The 23,221-nt window shown below is 37.6% G+C and overlaps 1 protein-coding gene across 1 annotated transcript; it reads left to right on the top strand.

The window, feature by feature from the left end:
• Positions 1-8: 8 nt before the first annotated feature.
• Positions 9-22,934, top strand: RTCA (RNA 3'-terminal phosphate cyclase). The gene is made up of 11 exons (XM_081226540.1): positions 9-250; positions 349-449; positions 2,483-2,626; positions 5,053-5,176; positions 8,644-8,702; positions 10,129-10,270; positions 10,633-10,757; positions 11,684-11,742; positions 17,772-17,866; positions 19,028-19,132; positions 22,578-22,934. The coding sequence occupies exons 1-11, from the start codon at positions 206-208 to the stop codon at positions 22,677-22,679; spliced, it is 1,101 nt and encodes a 366-aa protein (XP_081082666.1). The 5' UTR covers positions 9-205; the 3' UTR covers positions 22,680-22,934.
• Positions 22,935-23,221: the final 287 nt, after the last annotated feature.

Raw genomic sequence — 23,221 nt, 5'->3', positions numbered from 1 at the left:
CGGGCGAACCCGGCTTCTGCACGCAGAGCGGTTTGGTTTGGGTGGGGCGTTCCCGGAACCGGCGCGTCCTCCGCCTTTACGCGGAGCCCTGCGGCCCAGAGCGAGGACCGCGCCGCTGGAGCTGCGAAGCAGGACCCTGCGTCTCCTATTGTTCCCGCTCGGGCCGAGGCTGAGTCGCGGTTGGCCAGGCCCCAGGACGCCCCCCATGGCGGGCCCGCGGGTCGAGGTGGACGGCAGCATCATGGAAGGGGTGAGTGCTGAGCCCGAGGCCTGGCGGGTTGCGGCTGCAGTCCGGGCTGCGGCACAGAGCTTGCCCATCTGATGTTCTCTCTATTCTCTCCGCAACAGGGCGGGCAGATCTTGAGGGTGTCTACGGCTCTGAGCTGTCTCCTGGGCCTCCCCTTGCGGGTGCAGAAGATCCGAGCAGGCCGCAGCACGCCAGGCCTTAGGTAAATCGGGGAACCAGGCGGCGAGACTGGAGGGTGGAGAGCGGGCTTGGGGCTCGGGGTAGGGGACAGGCCATTGGGGAATGGGGGGCGGGTCTTGGGGCTGGGAATCTGGAGCCCGGCGGTGATGCTGGGAAGATCCGCCGGCCCCAGGGTTGAGGACTCTGCAGCCGGGCCGCAGAGGCCGCGGGATGGTGTTCCGGGCTGGGCGGCGATACTGGAGAGTGGAGAGCGGGCTGGGGGCTCGGGGCGGGGGACACAGGCCATTGGGGAATGGGGGGCGGGTCTTGGGGCTGGGAATCTGGAGCCCGTCGGTGATGCTGGGAAGATCCGCCGGCCCCAGGGTTGAGGACTCTGCAGCCGGGCCGCAGAGGCCGCGGGATGGTGTTCCGGGCTGGGCGGTTAGCCGTAGCCGGGCTTGTGCGCCCTTGAAAGTTTCAAGGGGCAAGTTCAGAAAATAGGCCCATGTTTTCTCTATTTGGCTAGAGTTGTCTCGTTTCCTAATGAGTTATCTTTTAAACGGTTTCCCCGCCTCATCGGGCATTCCAAGTACCCGGAGAGCTCGTAGCAGCGGGCAAGGTAGATCAGGGCAGAACAGCCTCTAGGGCCGGAGGAAACCCCACTTTTTAACCAGTGCATTTTCTGCTGCCGCACGTTTTAGTCTCATAAGGACCCTGAGATGTGTCATTCCAGCTTTCATTCAGACCTCTAGGAATCTGTGGATACGACCAGGATTATCAGTTGTAGGAGAGGGAAAAATGTTGACAGTTGACCTTGTTTCTTCTGTCTGGGAAGCTGGGCATGCCACTATTTTAAGTGTCAGGTATATGCACCTGTTAGAAGAGGACCCAGGGGGAAGACAGACTGATTCCTTGTACTTGTATTTTGTATATATTTCATTCTAATGGATCAACTATCTCTTAGTCTTTTATCCACACTCCATGTTGAAATTATTAAAAAGCAATTACTGATATGTGTGAACAGTAATTCTCTGTCACAGCAGTAGTTTGCAGTAGTAACCCATTTCACCAATAGAGAAATTAATTCATTAAGGCTGTGTGAGGTATTTTATTGGTTTGCTAGGGCTGCCATAACAAAATACGACAGACTAGGTGGTCTAAACGACAGAAATTTATTTTTGCACAACTCTGGAAGCTGGAAGTCCAAGATCACGGTGCTGGTAGGATTGGTTTCCTCTGAGGGCCATAAGGGAAGATTCTGTTTCAGGCCTCTCTCCTTGGCTTAGAGGTGACCACCCTCTTGCCCCCTCTTCCCATGCTCATCCCTCTGTGCATGCACACCCCTGGTATGTCCTAATCTTCTCTTTTTGTAAGGACACCAGTGAGAGTGGGTTACAGCTCACTCCTGACTGCCTCTTTTAACTTAATCATCCCTTCAGAGGCCCTATTTCTAAATACAGTCACATTGTGAGGTACTTCAACATACGAATTTTAGAGGAACACAGTTCAGCCCATGCAGGTATCATAGATTATTCAGTGAAATGCAAGTGAGACTGGTGGCACTTAGTTTTATTAGTTTTCCTCTTTTGCATACTTCTAATTTGCAACAATATTATCAGCATATATATTTTTTTTTTTTTTTTTTTTTTTTTTTCTTTTTGCGGTATGTGGGCCTCTCACTGCTGTGGCCTCTCCCGTTGCGGAGCACAGGCTCTAGACGCGCAGGCCCAGCGGCCACGGCTCACGGGCCCAGCCGCTCCGCGGCATGTGGGATCCTCCCAGACCGGGGCACGAACCCGTATCCCCTGCATCGGCAGGCGGACTCTCAACCACTGCGCCACCAGGGAGGCCCAGCATATATTTTTATAGTTAAAATAACTGGTCTGGAAGGAACCCTTAAAATAATGCCTACCAGCAGGTAGTCTACGTGCATAAAAAGCCAAAAGAAAGCTCTGGCACTTACTATGGTTAGAGCTTGCTGTTTTCTTGCCATTGAAGTTTTATAAATGTGTCATAATAAGTGGGGATATAGGCAGTCTGAATGCACACGTTTTGATGCAGTATTATGACCTGAAGGCCTCAGCATTTATCTGGACTGGAAATGATTCGAGATTTCTGTGATGGGCAACTGGAGGGGGCAGAAATCGGCTCAACAGAAATAATGTTTACGCCAGAGAAGATCAGAGGTGGAGTCCACACAGCAGATACCAAGACAGCAGGGTATGTGTCACTTACATTCCATTTAAGTATGGGTTTTGGAATTAGACCTGGATGCACATGCAGGTACTACCACTTACTGGACAAGTTACTTAACCTCTTTGAAGCTTTAGTTTCCTTACCTTTAAAATGGAGATAAAACACTTACCTTTAAGGGTTAGAGACTGTGTAAAGTTTCAGATACCTAATTGCTTCCTAACTGTAGCTGTTGCTATACCTATCTAGAATTTTCTCACATGTGTAGTATAACATATTTGTTTCTTTAGTTTTATTACTTAGAAAATGAATATCTGAAAACAACTGTAGTTTCATGCTCTATAGTGATAATAGTCTTTGTGGTGCAGCATATTTAGTTCTTGGCTTACAGCAAATTATGAACCATCTTCTACTTTTAGTCTAGGTATTTTTGTTATCTTTTAGTAGATACTTATACAACCCTATTTAGAATTTTTTATATATGACCTTGGCTTTTTCTGCCCATTGAAAACTGGATATTTAACAATTAAATTGAGCCTTTATCCCTTTCCAAGAATCCTTCCTTTTATTGATAAAACATGGAGAGAAATTTTTGTGTTTTCTGTGTTATTGGCTGATTGCTATTGTAAGCAGCATCCTTTTACCAAAATCTTAAACATTTACTAGGAAATCTGGTAAAGTAAGAAATAGTACTGTAAACCCAATGCCAGTTTGTTTCAGAAATGACTATTTCAAAAAATTATGATTTTTTTTTAAGCCTAAAATGTTTAGTGACGATTGAGATTTGAGTTATGATGTGAATAGACTTCTGCTAAAAGGGGCTTGCTGCTAGGCCTAAGGTGAAGTATGCCAAATAAGAACTTTCTTAAGGAGATTAAAGCATTTTGAGGTATCTTTATAGTCAGCTTATTATTTGGGGCATTCTCTGGTACAAAAGGGGGGAAAAAGTTATAGTTAATCAGCTATCTAAAAATTAACTAACACATAATCATAGAATTTTGAAGCTACAGGAGAGAAGATAGAAACCATGTGTTCCAACCCTTCCTCCACTTTGTGAATGAGAGAGTGAAGACCCTCTGGTGTTAAGTGATTAACCAGAGGTCATAGAGTCAGGGTCAGAGCTAGAATTAGAATCTAGGCCTTCTGGCTTCTAATCCACTAGAACGTATGGGCAGTGAGTTTAAGGTTGGTAATCCAGCTCCATTCAGTAGACTCAAACAAGCTTGTTCCTAGTAAGAAAACGCATCTTATTTATTTGAATTCTAACATTTTCATCCCTAACTGTGATTACAGTACCATGTGTTTTCTCATGTTTACCTTTGTCTTTGCAATTCCTTACTCTTATAAAATTAAGGTTTTCTTTAGTCTTCTTAGAATCTGATTTTATTGAATGGAAGAGAGACACTTTAGCTCTGTTGGGTTTCTCAGGAATAAACAGAAGTTCAGTAGTTGTAAACCTATGGTTTATAGTAAACTGAACATTTCCAGGTTTTTTTCACTTGCTCCTAGGCTCAATTCCTGAGAACAAGGATTATATTGCATGCATTTTCTCTTATAATGCCTAACACATTATACAGTCAATAAATATTTACTGAATTAATGAAATGCATTATCAGTGATAGAGACTGTCTAATTCAGTACACATGCATCATTGCTATAAGAAAGTTAAGTAAAGGCTATCTTTTGGTATGTAGAGGCTATGTTACACTCCTTTTCAAACTACAGTCTATGTATTAATATGATTGTTTTCCCTTGACGTTGGAGAAGGGAGATAACAGCTCATTTAGAAAATCTGACAGTTTCATTTTATAAAATGCTACATATTCTTTAATTATTTCTTGTGATTTCTCACATTATTTGACTATAAGGACCAAACAGAGGTGAGTTATGGTAAGGATTATCTCCTTAACAGTTTTTTCCATGTAAAATATTTGGCTATCAGTCTTTGTAAAACATTACGCTATCATACCACAAATGCCACCATGGTAGGAACTGTATCTTAATATCTGGAACGATGCCTTGTGCATGGTGGAGACTCAGATACAATCATTAGAATATTTCTAGACCTAGATGGTTTTGAATGCATTTTCATAAACTGTTACTTTTAAGAATCCTTTTATAAAAATGTTGTAAAGATGCTTTAATTAAAATTTTTTTTACTTCTTTGTAAGATAAAGAAAAGTGTTAGAACTTACCTAAGATCACACAGCTAATGTATTTAGTATTGGATTCAAACCCAGATTTGCTTATCATTTAAGGCCAGTTCCTTCTACTGCGAAATACTAATCGGATGTTATCATTCAGTCACTGGAGTGTTTTTTAACTTTAAACTTGAGGGCGTGTACCTGCCTTCTCAGTTGTCTGTACTTCAGCTAATGGTGATATGTAGTTATGTCTCTTTCTTGAGACTTTAAAAAGAAAATGCAGCTAAGCCTGTTCTGCCTTCTCCTTAGGAGTGTATGCCTCTTGATGCAGGTCTCAATGCCCTGTGCTCTCTTTGCTGCTTGTCCATCAGAACTTCGTTTGAAAGGTGGAACTAATGCTGAAATGGCACCACAGATTGATTACACAGCCATGGTAAGGGCTTTTGTTGCTGTTGATAAACTAAGGTGATCTCACACAGTCTTCTGAATCTCCATTCTCTATTTAAATATATCCTGAGTGTTTTTGTGTACATAGCTGTTTAATTTCTTAATGGTGTCTCGTTCTGTTGTGGGAGAGGATAATTATTTTAGATTGTGTGTTGTATCTTAGAACTGTGCTCATGGTGAATTCTTTAAAAAGCCTTAGTTATTATATACATTATATTACTTGTATGTATATTATATTACTTATCATATAAGTCTGTTATTTTCTGAATACAGGGATTATGATTTGGAAGAAAAACTCAAAGTAAGAATTAAATACTATGTTTGACAGGATTGGTGAGGATGTGGAGAAATTGGAACGCTTGCACACTGTTGATGGGAATGCAAAACGGCGCAACAACTATGGAAAACAGTATGGAGGTTCCTCAAAAAAATTAAAAATACAACTACGATATAATCCAGCAATCCCACTTCTAGGTATTATCCTAAAGAGTTGAAATCAGAATCTCCAAGAGATATTACCATTCCCATGTTCACTGCAACACTATTCATAATAGCCAAGATGTGGAAATAACCTAAATGTCCATTGATGGATGAAAGGATAAAGAAAATGTGGTATATACATACAATGGATTACTATTTAGCCTTAAAAAAAAAAGAAATTCTAGAATATGTGACAACACAGTTGAACTTTGAGGACATTGTGCTAAGTGAAATGAGCCAGTCACATAAAGACAGTACTAGCATGATTCCACTTATATAAGGTATCTAAAGTAGTCAAATTCATGGAATCAAAGAATGGAATGCTGGTTAGGGGAAGGGGGAAATTGGGGAGTTAATAATCATCAGACGTAAATTTTCAGGACAGTAAGATAAATGAGCTCTAGAGATCTGTTGTACACATTGTAACTATAGTCAACAATATTGTGTTGTACTCTTAAAATAAATCTCATGTTAAATATTCTTACCACAATAAAATAAAATTTAAAAAAATAATTAAATACCATGTTTTGACTATAAATTTTTAGAATGATAAAATTCAGTATTGGCATGCTTATACAACTAGTGGGAGAGAAAAGTGGTATCATCTTTTTTTCTCCAGGTTTATTGAGGTGTGGTTATTTATACTAAAATTCACCCTTCGTAGTGTACAGTTCTGTGATTTCTGATGTAGGATTGTGAACCAGCCACCACAATCAAGATAGAGAATTACTGTAGAAAATTCCGTTATCCCTCTTTGTAGTCAATCCCACCCCTCCACCCCTGGCAGTCAGTGATTTGTTTTCTCTCATAGTTCTGCCTTTTTTTCAGAATGTCATATAAAAGAATAATACTGTATATAGCCTGTTGAGTCTGTTTTTTTGACTTATAATACATCTGATTAGGGGGAGTAGGATGGGGGAGGGATGGATTGGTAGTCTGGGATTAGCAGATGCAAACTGTTATATAATAGAATGAATAAACAACAAGGTCCTACTGTGATAGACCATAATGGAAAAGAATATGAAAAAGAATGCATATATATGTATAACTGAATCATTTTTTTAAATAAATAAATTTATTTATTTATTTATTTATTTATTTTATTCTTGCCTCCTTGGGTCTTTGTTGCTGCATGCAGGCTTTCTCTAGTTGTGGTGAGCAGGGGCTACTCTTTGTTGTGGTGTGCAGGCTTCTCATCACGGTGGCTTCTCTTGTAGCAGAGCACAGGCTTTAGGCCCGCGGGCTTCAGTAGTTGTGGCACATGGGCTCAGTAGTTGTGGCTCGTGGGCTCTAGAGCACAGGCGCAGTAGTTGTGGTACACGGGCTTTGTTGCTCCGCGGCATGTGGGATCTTCCCGGACCAGGGTTCAAACCCGTGTCCCCTGCATTGGCAGGCAGATTCTTAACCACTGCGCCACCAGGGAAGTCCCATAACTGCATCATTTTGCTGTATACTAGAAATTAACACAACATTGTAAATCAACTATACTGTAATAAAATAAATTTTTAAAAATACATCTGAGGGCTTCCCTGGTGGTGCAGTGGTTGAGAATCTGCCTGCCAATGCAGGGGACATGGGTTTGAGCCCTGGTATGGGAAGATCCCACATGCCACGGAGCAACTAGGCCCGTGAGCCACAACTACTGAGCCTGCGCGTCTGAAACCTGTGCTCTGCAACAAGAGAGGCTGCGACAGTGAGAGGCCCGTGCACCGCGATGAAGAGTGGCCCCCGCTTGCCACAACCAGAGAAAGCCCTCGCACAGAAACGAAGACCCAACACAGCCAAAAAATAAATTAATTAATTAATTAAAAAAAAAAAACATCTGAGAGTCATCCATGTTGCTTGTATCAGCAATAAAAGCTAAGTAGTGTTCTATTATATGGATGTTTGTTTATTAGTACCAGTTTATCCATTCATCAGTTGAAGGACACTGGGACTGTTTCCAGTTTATTGGCAAGTATGAGTAAAGCCACTATAAACACATATAAACACATACAGGTTTTTCTGTCTGAATGTAAGTTTTTATTTGTCTTGGGTAAATACCTACAGAGGGGTTGCTCAGTTGTAATCGTAAGTTTATGTCTAACTTTATTGAGAAACTGCCAAATTGTTTTGGCATACAACGTGGCTGCATTGTTTTGCATTTTCACCAGCACTGTAGGAGAGTTTCAGCTCTTCTTCATCCTCCCCAGCGCTTGATAGTCTCAGGTTTCAGTTAAAATTTTTTTTGCCATTTTAATAGGTGGTACAGTCTTTTAAAATTCAGTTTGATAGGATGTATAATGAAAGTTAATCTCTCTTCACCTCGTAATACCACTTCAAGGAAATGACCCTAATTAAATATTGGGAAATGCAGCAAAAGATAATATTAAAGGTATTGGAGCAGAGCATTACATACTATAATTATTGTTATATAATATACATAATTATGTAATAATGAAAACTTGGACAATGGTTAGGTAAATTATGCTAGAATACCATGAAGTCGTTCAAATATTTTTTAGGAGGAATTTTATAATGTTGGGAAAATGCTTTTGTTTATAATGTTAAATGGGGGAAAATGTATAAAACGTTGTGTATGCAGTGAGATTTCAACTATATAAAAAAAAACTGAGAACGCAGAATGGAATGCTATTCAACACCCCCTAATTTCTTACGGTACACTGTATTGAGAAGGTTAGGAAATACTGGCCTCTGGAATTAAAAACTGCTCGGATCAAGTTTCCCGAGTTCTGATTTTTTTTTTTTCATTAGATAGACTTGTACAGCTCTGATTAATTAAATGTTAAACTGTTAATTTTAGCTACATGTCAGTTATTTTATTTGAAAAATAGAACTAGCCTACGCATTTTTATATCACTGTTTATCCATGGTGCCTCATTACTACTTCAGTGCAGAGCACTTCTGTTTACTAAATATGCTTGTTGACAGTGAATATTGGTGATTAAAGTTACAATAAACTGATTTTTTCAGGTTTTCAAGCCAATTGTTGAAAAATTTGGTTTCACATTTAACTGTGACATTAAAATGAGGTAAGTTACTTATTTCTTAACCCTTTGATCCACTACTTGTGCTAAAAATAGTGGAAAAGTTAGATCTTGGAGAACTGTCATTCTGTAACCCACTTAATACATATCTTATAGGAAATAATAGTACTTTGTGGCTTAAAAACAATAAGCAGCAGAGGCATGGGGACTTGAAAGGGAATTGCTACACTGAGGCACCTTCATATCTGGAATTATCCCTGCTCACCACAGACAGAATGCTCACTGTGTGCAGACAACTGGAATGGGCACTGCAGGGTCGTAAAAGGGATTCTCTTCCACAGAGCAACCAGAATTATTTTTCTTAGAGACATGTTGGACATTCAGGTTATTTCTCTGTAAGGCTTCCCTTCCCTCTGTAAGGCCACATAGTAAAAAGGCCATATTTCTTGGTGTGGCATTTAAGTGATTCGCAATCTTATTCCAATTTACTTTTCTAGCTTTATCCTCCCTCCCCTCCATATATTCTAGCTACATGATTGCTGCCATTCCCTAAACATACTTTGTGCCTTCAGACTTCCATATCTTTGTTCATGTTTTTCTTCCCCTGCTCTCCTAAAAATTGGAAATCCTACATTTTCTGAAAATGAAACTTGTAATTTCTTATGTGAATTGTCAGTGATTGTGCCTCAGTTGGAGTTCCTATTTACATCTCTCTTGTAGTCCTCCTTACAGCCTGGCTTGTGTCCTAGTAGATTATATGTGGAGCCCCATCTTACCAGATGGGGAGTTCTTTGTGGATAAGAGCATTGTCATTCTCATCTGTGTGTTCTCAGCATCTCTGTAGAATAAGTGACACTAAATATTTGAGTTAAAATTTTATTAGTGGTTCAGCTACTAAATATTCATCATATATTTATTGAGCACCTACTATGTGCCAGATATTGTTTTAGGCACTGGAATATAGCAGGAACAAAATAGACCAAGCTCCTACCATTAAGTAGCTTAAGTCTAAAACAGCACTGTTGAATAGAACTTTCTGTACTGAGGGAAATGTTCCTTATCTGTCCAGGATGGTAGTCACTTGATCCATATGACTATTGAGCACTTGAAATGTGGCTAGTAGGATTGGGGAGTTGTTTTAAATTTTATTAAATTTAAATTTAAATAGAGAATTCCCAGGTGGTCCAGTGGTTAAGACTCTGCACTTTCACTGCTGAGGGCGTGGGCTCAATCCCTGGTTGGGGAACTAAGATCCTGCAAGCTGTGTGGCCTAAATAATTAATTAATTAATATTCATTCATTCACATGTAGCTTGAGTCTACCATATTGGACAACACAGATATAAAACATTATTTGGAAGTTTCAAATATGAATTATATAGTTGGATATCACTCACATGTTATTTTATTGTAAATATTGAGCTTTATTTTTGTTGTGCAATCAGTTTATGTATTTATGATACTTTTCATAGGGGCTACTACCCAAAAGGAGGTGGTGAAGTGATTATCCGAATGTCGCCAGTTAAACAGTTGAACCCAATAAATTTAACTGACCGTGGCTCTGTGACTAAGATATATGGAAGAGCTTTTGTTGCTGGTGTTTTGCCATTTAAAGTAAGCTATCTAATTCACTTTACTGTATACCTGAAACTAACACAACATTGTAAATCAACTATACTCCAATAAAAATTTAAAAAAATAAAGTAAAAAAATAAAGTTGTCTAGATGATCTTAGAAGTGTGTGCATGTCTTGATAAGTATTATATCATCTAAATTTTGAAATTATGGAAAGAACTTAATTTTTAAATAAATCTTCATTAAATTTTTCTTAAAATTCTGTGTTCTCTACTGTTAAAAATTGTGTTTTTATATGATGCATGTAAAAGTTATTAATTATATGTCTTTGAAGGCTTGAAAGCAACTGTAAAAATAATCATTAATTTATTTTATTCTATTTTTTTGTCTTGCCAAAATAGGTAGCAAAAGATATGGCAGCGGCAGCCGTAAGATGCATCAGAAAGGAGATTAGAGATCTGTATGTTAACATCCAGCCTGTTCAGGAACCTAAAGACCAAGCTTTTGGCAATGGAAATGGAATAATGTGAGACAATATACTTTTTCCTAGATGTTGGTTGAGAGAGCCCTGAAATAATTATTCTATTTTAATTAAAGATTTGTCATTTTTTTTGTTTATTTAAATTTGTAGTTTTAAGAAGATATATTTTTAAGGGCATTCCTATCTAAACAACAGTATAATGAATTATGATTATTTTATTCTGATTTTTTTTTCTGAGGATGGTTTACCTTTTATTACATTATAAGAGCCTTTTTGTTTATATAGCGAACTTAAATGTTTAAGCTAATCAGAAGTTAGCCTTTGAAGATGATCCTAAGAGAAATATTTCCAGTTGCTTTTCTACATCTCAAATGTGAAATCAGTCTACAAGTAAATATTAGATACGGCAAAGATCTATTTAAAAAAGAAATACAGTATATTAATCCATTTAGTAGTTATTGACTTAAGTGTTATAAAAATGCTTTAATATTTTTGAAGAATAAAAGTATCTTTTGTGGATATTTAAATTTAAGCTCTCTTTTTCAGATTTTCTATTAAAGGGTTTAAAGTAAATGCATTTTCTTTGTATGATAATACTATCTAAAAACTATAAAACAAAACCAAACATCTCTGTAGAAAGACCTTTTCATTTAAGATAATGAGTGCAGTATGCCTTTGAAATGGTACCCCTTAGTGCTGATGACAAGACTTCTGGAAGGGCCATTCATTACCTGTGAGTGGATTAGAATCTAGTGTGACTTCTTGTCCAAAGTGCTGAAAGATACTCATACCCTGATGAAGATGGAGAATGCTAATCATGCTGCTCTCTGTATGAAGACTTTCACTTTTCTAATATACTAGCCAGACCTAATTCTGCTTATTTAATAGTCACTGTTCTCCTGTGTTGTATTTGCATGTAATTTTGGAATATTTATAGCATAGATAGTAATACTTTTTTTTTCCCTATATAGCATTATTGCTGAGACATCCACTGGCTGTTTGTTCGCTGGATCATCGCTTGGTAAACGAGGTATAGCTAAGTGAAGGGGGTCCACTGTTCTCAGTGCTACTGTACAATTCTTTAATTATCTGTCAGGATTAGGATTTTGTAGAATGATGGATAACAAGTTTGAAAGGATATGGTTAACTGATTCTATTTTAGAGTCAATTAAAGTTTCAGTCTTTCCCCCAACTTTATACTTTTAAAATTTTCAAGCAGAGAAGTTGAATGATTAGTGAATATCCATAAACTGTTTGCCTAGATTCACTGGTTATGAACATTTAGCTACATGTTGTGTGTGTTTCTGAACCATCTCTATGCAAGTTGCAGGTACCAATTCTCACCCCTGAATACTGCAGCATGTCCATCCAAAGAATAATACCTGCATAATCACATTACCATTTTTATACCCAAAGAATCTGTCTATTATATATGTATTTTTTTAAGATTTTTTTTTGATGTGGACCATTTTTAAAGTCTCTATTTAAATTTGTTACAGTATTGCTTCTGTTTTTATTTTTTGGCTTTTTGGCCGTGAGGCATGTGGGATCTTGGCTCCCTGACCAGGGATTGATCCCTCACCCCCTGCATTGGAAGGTGAAGTCTTAACCACTGGACTGCCAGGGAAGTTCCCTGTCTATTATATTCAGACGTAACCAGATACCTCCAAAATATTCTTTAGAGCAGTATGGGGTTTTTTGTTTGCTTGTTTGTTTGTTTTTGAGCACACACAGCATTTAGTTGCCATGTCTGTTTAGTTTTTTTTTTTTAAACCACAGAATAGTCTCTTCACCTTTTTTTTCCTTTCATGATATTTACATTTTGAAAAGTCCAGGCCATTTTCTCATAGGATTTTCCACAATTTGAATTTGTCTGATTATCTCATGATTAGATTTATTCAGGTTAAACATTTTTAGTAAGAATATTGCATAGGTGATTTTGTGTACATTCTATTGTATCACATCAGGGTGCACGTAATGTCAGTATGCCCTTTATCAGTACAGCTGACTCATCACTTGGTTAAGGTGGTGTTCTCCAGGTCTGTCTGCTATAAAGGTTCCTTATTTATTTATTTATCTACCTACCTATCTGTCTGTCTGCCTGCCTGTCTATCTCTACCATGCTTTGCAGCATGTGGGATCTTAGTTCCTCGACCAGGGATTGAACCAGTGCCCCTTGCATAGAAGCACGGAGTCCTAACCACTGGACCACCAGGGAATTCCCCCTTTTCCCTTTATAATTAATAAATACTCTGGGATAATACTTTGACACCATCTGATTATCCTGTCTCAATACAACTTTCATCCAGTGGTTTTAGCATCTGTTGATGGTTCTTCCCTGCATCAGTTATTACAGTGTTGATTTCAAAATACTGAATGTTTTTGTGAAAGGGAAATTTCTGTAGTATTTGGTATATTTGGGAGAGTAGATACAGGTATGCATCTGTTGGTTAGTATTTAAAGTTACTTTTGCCATTGAGACAACTTATAATTGAACTTTTCACTGTTTGTGTGGCAGTTGATTGCTTTATTCCTACTTTGTAGCATCTTTAAAAGATGCTTACCCTCGCTATGCCATTTAACCACGTTATTACTGCTGAATACAAAAACTTAAGGTAATTTTAGTCTGCTCAGTTGGTTGATCTAGATACAGTTGGGTGTCAGATCTAACCAGTGTAACAGAATAGGTAAAATCAACACCTTTGGTTGACTGGATATAAATGAATTCTGTTTAAAACTGTGCTGTTCAATGTGTGGTTGGCAGACAGGCAGCATGTTGATATCATCTGAGAGTTTGCTGGAAATACCAATTTTGGGGCCCACCTCATGTATCAGATTAGAATCTTTGAGAGTGGGGCCCAGGAATCTGTTTGAACAAGCTCTCTAAGGTAGTATAAAATTTGAGAAATAGTGATCAAAAACATATATTTAGTGTATACTCATTACTTGTTACGTGCAGTGAGGAATCAACATGGATCAGTGAGCCACTACATGCAGTATCTTTAAGTCTTGAGAGGGCAGAGGTAATGCAAAATATGAAGCAGAGACTAGGACCCTATGTTACAAGTAGTAAGTGCTTGGCAGGCATTGGGTGGAATGTGAGTTCAGTTTGTTTGTATTATCGTTGGGTACCAAGATGTGCCAGGTACTCTGTATGAAGGATTCAGAAGTAAGAGTCACCATTTCTGCCTCCTGGCTTAGTCTGGCAGAGGAGACAGACCAGTGCTGTGATTGTTCTATCCCCAGGGCACCATAGGAACACAGGAGAAGAACAGCTTATTCTTTAGGGGCTGATTGACCCCAAATCTGCCTTGTGCCATTCAGTGATCCTCCAGTGGGTTCTGTAGATAAGTAGAAGTTAGCCAGATAGAAAAGTGAGAGCTGAGGAAGAAGGACAAAGGAAAGTGCCGACATAAAAGTGTAGTTCTGTGTTTGGACAACTAGAACCATATGTGATGAGTACAGGATCTGGGTCAATGCAGAGAATGAGGTTAGAGAGGTCAACAGATTTTTGAAGGGCTTTATAGGCCATATAAAGGAGTTTGGGTTTCATCCTGAAAACATAAAGATTTTAAGGAGGGATGTAATTCCAGGTCTTTGGAAGTAAGTCTGATAGCTGTGTAGAGGATTAGAGGAAAACCATAGTGGAGGCAGGAAGACAAGAGTCTGTTAACAGCAATTCAGGTCAGAAATGGTGAGGACCTACACCAAGGAATGCAGGGACTGAGTCTAGAGAGATGAGTACTGATATAAGGGTATTTAGGAGGGTGAATAGACAATTTGGTGATCAGCTGGAAATGGGGGTAAGGAATGCAGTGTAATGACCTTCTAGATTTCTAACTTGGGTAACTGGAAATACTTAAAACTTGTGAATATGGGAGGTAGAGTTAGTTTGCCAGGGTAGAAGATAGTTTTGGATATGTTGTATTGACATCATGAAGGGACCGTTACTCTGTTATGAGCAATACTTGGAATTAACTTTACTGCCAGCCCTGAAAAAGTTTCTTTCCTAATATTCCATAAACATTTTTTTTCGCTTTGTCATATGAGAGTTTTTACTTTGAAGTTGTCTTTGGACAACGCTCATGTAGAATGCACAGTACTTATTTTTAGACTTACAGTGGTAGGAGGGAATAGAGGATAGAGCAGCACACTTACTGAGGTTGCCTGACTCCTTCTGGTGCCTGCCCTTGTTTCCTGTCAGGCACTTAAGTCAAAGGAGATGTCATTAGCAAATGCAAAGACCTTGGGGTCTTCTCTCTTAGTCTAGGTAGTCTATATATTAAGCATCTCAGAGAATGTCATGGATCCCATTATCCAGATCCCCTTTTTATTTCTGATTTAAATTAACTAGTAAATTACTAGACTCTGAATCCTAATGTTTAAGCGTTATTATCAGAAGCAACATTGGCTGGTTGTGCACACCACCATATGTATTAGAAGCAGTAAGTTGTAACTAGTCATGTTTTTGTCATTGTCTCAGTTACTAAAACTATTTTGACCTTAGTTTACTTATCTATTGAGTGAGAGAGTTAGCCTGAAGAATCTCTGAAATCCTTCCAGTTATAACATTCTTTAATCCTGTTGCAAAGGTGAGGTTTGTTTGTGTGTTTTTTGGTTTTTTTTTTTTGAGGGAATCTTGCAGTTTTAGATGGAGGCAGTGTATTATAACAGAGAGCACTAAACTGAGAGCAAGAAGACCTAAGTTTTGGTCCTATGTCTGTCATTATCTTACATGGTGACTCTGGGCTTTCCTTATCTGAAAAATGAGATTGGACCATTATCTATGTATAAGAATCCCTTCCAACTTTATATGATTGCTGTATGGACAGAATGTATTTGTCTTTACATAGTTGAATATCTGTGTATTCGTTGATTTCTCGTCTTTCAGTTAGTGTTCTTTACTATGGGACAAATCAATTTGCTAAGATGAATTATGACTCTGGTTTATCAATCCTGTTTCTTATGTATGGAAACTGCCTAGCTTGTAGTAAGCACTTTTTTTCCTTCTTCAGTATATGTGGTAATTCATGGCATCTCTCTGATGCTATAATCAGTCCTTTAGCTTTCTCTGTTCAGCCTGATAAATATTTTATAGTTTTGTCCTTTTAATAAGCTAGAAGAAACCCGAAATCATTGAATATTCATTTTAATTTGTTATAAACCATCAAAATTGAGACCGTTTTAAGAAACCTCTAGAATATCAGAAGAGTATTTATCAGAAAAGCCTTAAGTTTTCAGAAGAAACTAGGATTTTGCTCTTTTGTTTAGAACATAATACTAATAAGAAAAATTCTCATATTTACTTCATTTTGTTCAGTTGTCACAGACTGCTAGTAATAGGTGGTAATTATGTTAGATCCATTCATACCATTATTTGCTCTCAGGGCGGCTGGGTAGGAAGGAATGTGAATGGCTCTGAGAAATACTTTGCCCCTAGACAGAGAAACCTTGAGAAACCTTAGTGTGTCTACTGCTCTCTGATACTATTGATACAAAGCCAGGAATTCCTTCCTTCTCCTTCACATCCTCCATGCAAATTTTAGCCATTCTTCAAGGTCTCCCCTAAGTCCTTCATGTTCCATGAAACCTTCTCAAGTTATTCTAGAACCTATAATTTCCTTTTCTGAAATCTCATTGGATATATAGTTTATACTGTAGAGCTTAGCACTTATCCTCAAATACTCTTATATATGAGTATTTTCTGATGTCTCCTTAGCAGTTTTTATCACTTAGTATGGTACACACAAAGTAGGTACTCAATATTAACTATTTTTATTAATGGCTTATTATGAAACAGTCTTGGTAATAGAAGCTTTATAAATATTATCTCTAATTTTAGCAAGTTTGCAACTTAGGTATTATCATCTCCATCTCCATCTGGAAGAAGAAATGGAAAAGGCAAAGTGGTTTACCCAAGAAGTCAAGATTCATATATATTCCAAACCATTTCATTCAGTCATGTAAATACTTACCTGATTGATGTTGTGAAGATAGTTTAATTTGTTATATTATTATAATAATTGCTGTAAGGGAAAAAATAGTTAAAACTTGATTTCCCCTATTCTGGTAAATTTTATCAAGACATACATATAGTCAAGTGAAATTCCAAATATAAAATAAAATAAAAAATAACCACATTCTCATTTTTCAAAGGACATTTTCATTTGTAGCCAAGGGTTCATTTAGTTTAAAGTAAATAAAAATCATTTGACATTCCACTACATCTGATGGACTTATTTTGTATTCAGCATTGTACCAAATATTTGTGGTATGTGTAGAGAAGTAGGAAGTAGAACATGGGAATAAATTTTCTGACTTATTTTCAAAATTAGGTGATACCAGGAAATTCCCTGGTGGTCCAGTGGTTAGGACTCGGTGCTCTCACTGCCAGGGGACAGGTTCAATCCCTGGTCGGGGAACTAAGTTGCTGTAAGCTGCGTGGCACAGTAAATAAATAAATAAATATTTCAAATCTTAAAGGAATAAAACTTTATGATATATGATCTGAGAATTTTTATCTGTTTTTAGATGAAAATTATCTGACTTAAAAAAATCCTTTAATTCTAATGGAATCGGCTGCTGACTAATTGTAACACATATGAATTGCAAACTTAAAATTTTGAAATCAAGGTGTAGTGTTATAGGGTCATAACTTAGTTGTAAATTGGTTTTATAATTAGTACTTTTTTTTTTTTTTTCTTTGGCCGTGCCCTGTGGCATTCGGGATCTTACTTCTCCAACCAGGGATAGAACCCATGCCCCCTGCAGTGGAAGCATGGAGTCTTAACCACTGGACCTCCAGGGAAGTCCCCCTATAATTAGTACTTCTTAAACAGGGCCAAAGCAGCCTGTTTTTTCTTCCACTTGTACATTTAATAAAATATTTGCATATGCTAAGCTCTCAGAAGATTAAATATACATGAAGATCGTATCCTAAAGGTTGCATTGGGTGAGTTCAGAGGCCTAAAAGATATTACACCAGTGCTAACTGGGATATATTAAACTTTTTGCCTCTTAGTAATTAATTTAGTTTTTTTTACATTGTGCCCGTTGTAGGTGTTAATGCAGACAAGGTTGGAATTGAAGCTGCTGAAATGCTGTTAGCAAATCTTAGACATGGTGGTGCTGTGGATGAGTATCTGCAAGACCAGGTAATGACACTTTTAGGATAAAAATCATCAAGCCTATTAGACTCAAATACTGGGCAATTAGATTGAATATAAATTTTAGTCATTGACTTTCAGACACTGATTGGTATGTCCTAGTTCAATCCATTTTTTAGGTATTTTTCTGAAATTTATATACCATAAATTTCAGTTCTCATCTTACTTGACCTGGCTACAGCATTTGGCACAATCGAGCACTCCTTCCTTCTTGAAATACTTTCTTCGCTTGCTTTCTGAAATACTGTTATTATCTTTGTGTCTCTCCAGCCTTACATTCTAGTCTCTTTGCCAGTTTGTTACTGTTGTTTGCCTCTTCTCAACTTCTAAATTTTGGAGAGCTCTTGAGCTTAGGCTCACACCTCTTTTGTTTATCTGTATTCAGTCCCTCAGTTATTTTGTACAGTCTCATGGCTTTAGTACCATCTGTATGCTGACAGCTCCTAAATTTATATCAGTAGCCCAGACCTTTCTCCTTAACTGCATGCTCATTATATTTCTTATGCCTGTCAACATCTCTGCTTGGATGTGTCATACACCTCTCAAACTTAACATATCTACTCACATTGAGAAGTGCTAGTGAATATTTCCAAATACAATCTTTTTATGGTGCACTGTCTTGATAGATTTTCCTTTCTACCATATTTTTTTCTCCTTAGTAGCAAATCAGATGTCTATGTTTAGAAATGTATTACTCAAGATTTCTTGACCAGTTTCTTAAGACAGTTTTCCTTATTTCTAGTCTCTTCCTTCTTACTAGTCTACACTCCAGTAATTCTGTATTAGTGTATTTATGTGTTAAAATGTTGTAATTCTAGAGTATGGAAGAAACTTTCATATTATATATAATAGCTTACAAAGATAGTTAGTCTGATTAAATTTATTAACTTTCAACTCTATATTCTTAAACATTAATTTTAAAAATCTATATTGAGATCTGCTACTAAGCATTTCTGTGCTACACCACAGACTTTTGGTAACAGGTTTTGTATCATCTTAAGACTTTTGGAAACCTAAAGAAATAGAAATTCTTTTTTGGCTATGTTGATTTCTAGTATCAGTAGTATTTTCATATGGAAAGCAGTAGAATTTTAACCCCAAATATTAGTAAATGTGTGAGAGTTTTCTTCTTGGTTCTTTTTTGAATAGCTGATCATTTTCATGGCATTAGCCAGTGGAATTTCCAGAATAAAAACAGGACCAGTTACACTCCATACCCAAACGGCTATACATTTTGCTGAACAACTAGCAAAGGTGAGTATTCTAACAGAAAGAGTAATTGATTTTCATTTTGGCCAATTTGGAGTCACATTTTAATCAACAGAAAACTTAATAGTAATTGTAATTGCTGTCATTCGGTGAATACTTCCTATGTGGCAGACACTGAGCTCACTCAGCAGTGAAGCTGAGTTGTCTCACTCTGCATGACCATTTTAGGTGGCTATTTATTATTAATCCCATTTTACTTATGAGTCTAGTGAGGCAGAGGAATTAATTGCTCAAGATAGTTTCTTAGTGGCAGGACTGAGCTTTGAGCAAACTGGGAGAGCATACATCTAAGCTCATGTGTGGTACTGCCTTCCAGTAAGTGAAGATGTTTTAATGGGAACTATAAAATCAAATCACAAGGGATTTTTATATAAATATAAATTATTTATATAAAAATTTTAAATGTTTTATTTTCTTGTGATTTTATTGGGGTAGACTAGAGTATTTGCTGGACTTCTAACATTTACCAGTCCTTTCAGCTTCAGAAAAGTAGATTTATAATTTTTTTTTTTTTTTTAAATTTGGCTGCACTGCACGGCTTGTGGGATCTTAGTTCCCCGACTAGGGATCAAACCCGGGCCCTGGCAGTGAAAGCGCTGAGTCTTAACCACTGGACCACCAGGGAATTCCCTAGATTTATAATTTTTAGTGAAAAAGGATTTAACATTGAATAAACTCATATTTATACCTCTTCTACAGGATTCTTAACTTAAAAAATGTGACATGGGGCTTCCCTGGTGGCACGGTGGTTGAGAGTCCGCCTGCCGATGCAGGGGACAGGGGTTCATGCCCCGGTCCGGGAAGATCCCACATGCCACGGAGCGGCTAGGCCCGTGAGCCATGGCTGCTGAGCCTGCGCGTCCGGAGCCTGTGCTCCACAACAGGAGAGGCCACAACAGTGAGAGGCCCATGTACCACAAAAAAAAATAAAATAAAGTGACGTGTATATTTCATCTGAAACTAATTTCTTTATAGAAAATTTAGAAAATAGAGGAAAAAAGCTGTCCCTATCTCCCCCTTGCCAGTAAAACCACTCTTGACGTTTAGGTATTCTCCTCCTCTCTTAAAATTGTTTCTCTTTGCGTTTTTTTGCAGTTAATGCATGCAGCTTCATTTCTTACTTTTTCAGTAATGTGTGGCATATTTCCATTTTGCCATAGTCTTTATAATGTAATTTTATAAAACACTATGAAATTTATAACTCAGAATTTTATGAAGGAAGGTGACCTTAAGCATTTAAAAAAGTTATAAAAATAATGTACAGTAGTATTAAGAAATTAAGCATTACAGAGGTGTACCAAGCGCAAAGCCATGGTTGCCCTACTCCTAACATGTTATTTGTATGATTCTTAGTAATATGTACTTTTTTTGTTGTTATTAGAAAGGATAGGTAGATTTTGGTTAAATTGTGGGAAAAGGCTTAATAGGGGGCAAAGACAAATTATATTTGATGTCAAAAGATAGTTAATTGTATTTTTTATTATTCTACTTATGCTGTATTTTGTAACTACTATTTGTCTCCCCACGTAGACTGTGATATTCTTGATAGCAGAGACAAGGCTGTATTCATTCTTTTATTTTATTTTTAAATAAATTTATTTATTTAATTAATTTATTTTTTGCTGCATTGGGTCTTTGTTGCTGCATGCGGGCTTTTTCTAGTTGCGGCGAGCAGGGGCTACTCTTCATTGCGGTATGCGGGCTTCTCGTTGCAGTGGCTTCTCGTTGAGGAGCATGGGCTCTAGGCGCATGGGCTTCAGTAGTTGTAGCATGCAGGCTCAGTAGTTGTGGCTCATGAGCTCTGGAGCACAGGCTCAGTAGTTGTGGCACATGGGCTTAGTTGCTCCACGGCATGTGGGATCTTCCCGGACCAGGGATCGAACCTGTGTCCCCTGCATTGGCAGGCAGATTCTTAACCACTGTGCCCCCATGGAGGCCCTGTATTCATTCTTTCTACAGTACTTTGCACATAGTAGACACTCACATGTTATTTGAAGTGAATACACAGTGGAAAGTGCCGTCAACTGGAATTTTTAGCTCTGGTTTCTTGTTCAGCATTGTTGTGTTTTAACTCAGTGATTTGGGGCAAAGGTGGTTCATCATTCTGTGTCTCAGTGCAGATAATTCATCAGTAAGGTCAGAGAGTGTGCTGTAATCCCTATGGCTCCTTCCAACTCTAAATTTTTATAGTTTTCAGTAGGTTTATATATAGGCTAGAAATGATTTCCATAATTGTTACCTGTGTTTCATATTTATATAGTGCTTATAATTTGAGAAAAAGTATATACTATATAAATTGTCTATCTAGCTCAGAATTCAGATTCAGTGTTTATTCATTCAACAGTAATTTTCAGTGTCCAGTGTGTCAGCGCACTGCCACGTAATACTGAAACTGGAATAATTTGTAAATGTTACAGTTCAACAGGGCCTCGGAGTAGTGGTTTTCAAATTGTATTTCAGAGAATCAAAAGGTTTTAGGTATACTTGAAATCCCTTTGTCACAAATTCAGTCAGCCTACTCAGTTGTTTTGATTTTTATTCAGTTTTCTTAGAATGAATACATTTGCTTTTTAAAAAATCATGTTTCCACAATATAATGATAGAGGTCAAATGTTTCAAAGCCAAACTTGAATCAGTTAAGTGAAAAATACGTTAAGCCCAATAAAGATGAATGAAGATGTTAATTGTTACCTCCCTCTACCTTTCTGCTCTGAACTAGGTATTTTAAATAGTATATATATATTTAAGGAATTAAATTAGCAAGAAAATTTGAGGGAACTAAAGGGTATTTATTTATTTATTTATTTTTGCTGTACGCGGGCCTCTCACTGTTGTGGCCTCTCCCGCTGTGGAGCACAGGCTCCGGATGCGCAGGCTCAGCGGCCATGGCTCACGGGCCCAGCCGCTCCGTGGCATGTGGGATCTTTCCGGACCGGGGCACGAACCTGTGTCCCCTGCATCGGCAGGCGGACTCTCAACCACTGCGCCACCAGGGGAGCCCTTAAATGGTATTTTGATACTTGACAAGATAAAAAAAAGTATAAATGCTTCAGTGCCATGTTTTAGAAAAATTTTAGGAAGTAGGTAGTAGAGATGCATTATTATTAACAGTTGAGATTTTAAAATTTATATTTGCTTAAGCTGTACTCCTGGGGGGTTCTGATTCAGTGGGTATGGAGTAGGGCCCAGGTTGTATATTCTGACAGAACTCCACAGGTATGTATACCTCTGAACAAGGACCATGCTTCTGGAACAGAATATTTTATATCTAGGCCACTGAATTTCCCATGAGTCATTTGATCTTTGTATCTCTAGCTTCTTCAATAAAATGAGTTTGGTATTAACTACCGCCTATTTAAGCTGGAGTTGTGGGCTCGTCCCTCTATCGCTTTTCGTATTATTTATATTCTAAATGCTCTTCTGGTTTCAGGCTAAATTTACTGTGAAGAAATCAGAAGATGAAGAAGATGCTTCTAAAGACACTTACATTATTGAGTGCCAAGGAATCGGGATGACAAATCCAAATCTATAGGGTATTTGCCTTTAAAATGATACCTCAGTGATGTATTGCACTAATCATTTCATAAATATTATAGAACAATGAATAAGCAGTAACTTATTAAAGGAACTGACTTAAATTTGGAGATGAAGTACAGAAAGTTGTGGATTTGCTGAGAATGCTTCGTCCTATTAATCTCACTTTGACTGTCTTCTGAGATAGATAGGGACAGTGAAATTTAAGAGTTGGTGAATATGTATGATAGCTGATTTCAGTATTAAAGTATTGAAATAAAATATTCTTTTCACCTGAAGTATGTTTTTATTTTTGATATAGTATATTAAGGTATGGATGTAGATTTGATCTGGAATTTGTGTATAATTCTAATCACTACTAGAATCTCATATAAAATTTAATGAGACAACTTTGTACACATGTACTTGCTGTGTCAACAATAACATTTAATAAGCATTGTCTCATTATATGTATCTTCTTTCTAGTGGGCATTTGGTAGATATTGATTTTGAATCTGTTGAATATGTTGTGAAAGCTAAACAGTGAAAATTGCAAAATTT

This window comes from Mesoplodon bidens, assembly GCF_964165515.1.
Source record: "Mesoplodon bidens genome assembly, chromosome: 2".
Taxonomy (NCBI): Eukaryota; Metazoa; Chordata; class Mammalia; order Artiodactyla; family Ziphiidae; genus Mesoplodon; species Mesoplodon bidens.
The sequence above is the reverse complement of the archived record's forward strand: the minus strand, read 5'-3'. Positions and strand labels throughout refer to the sequence as shown.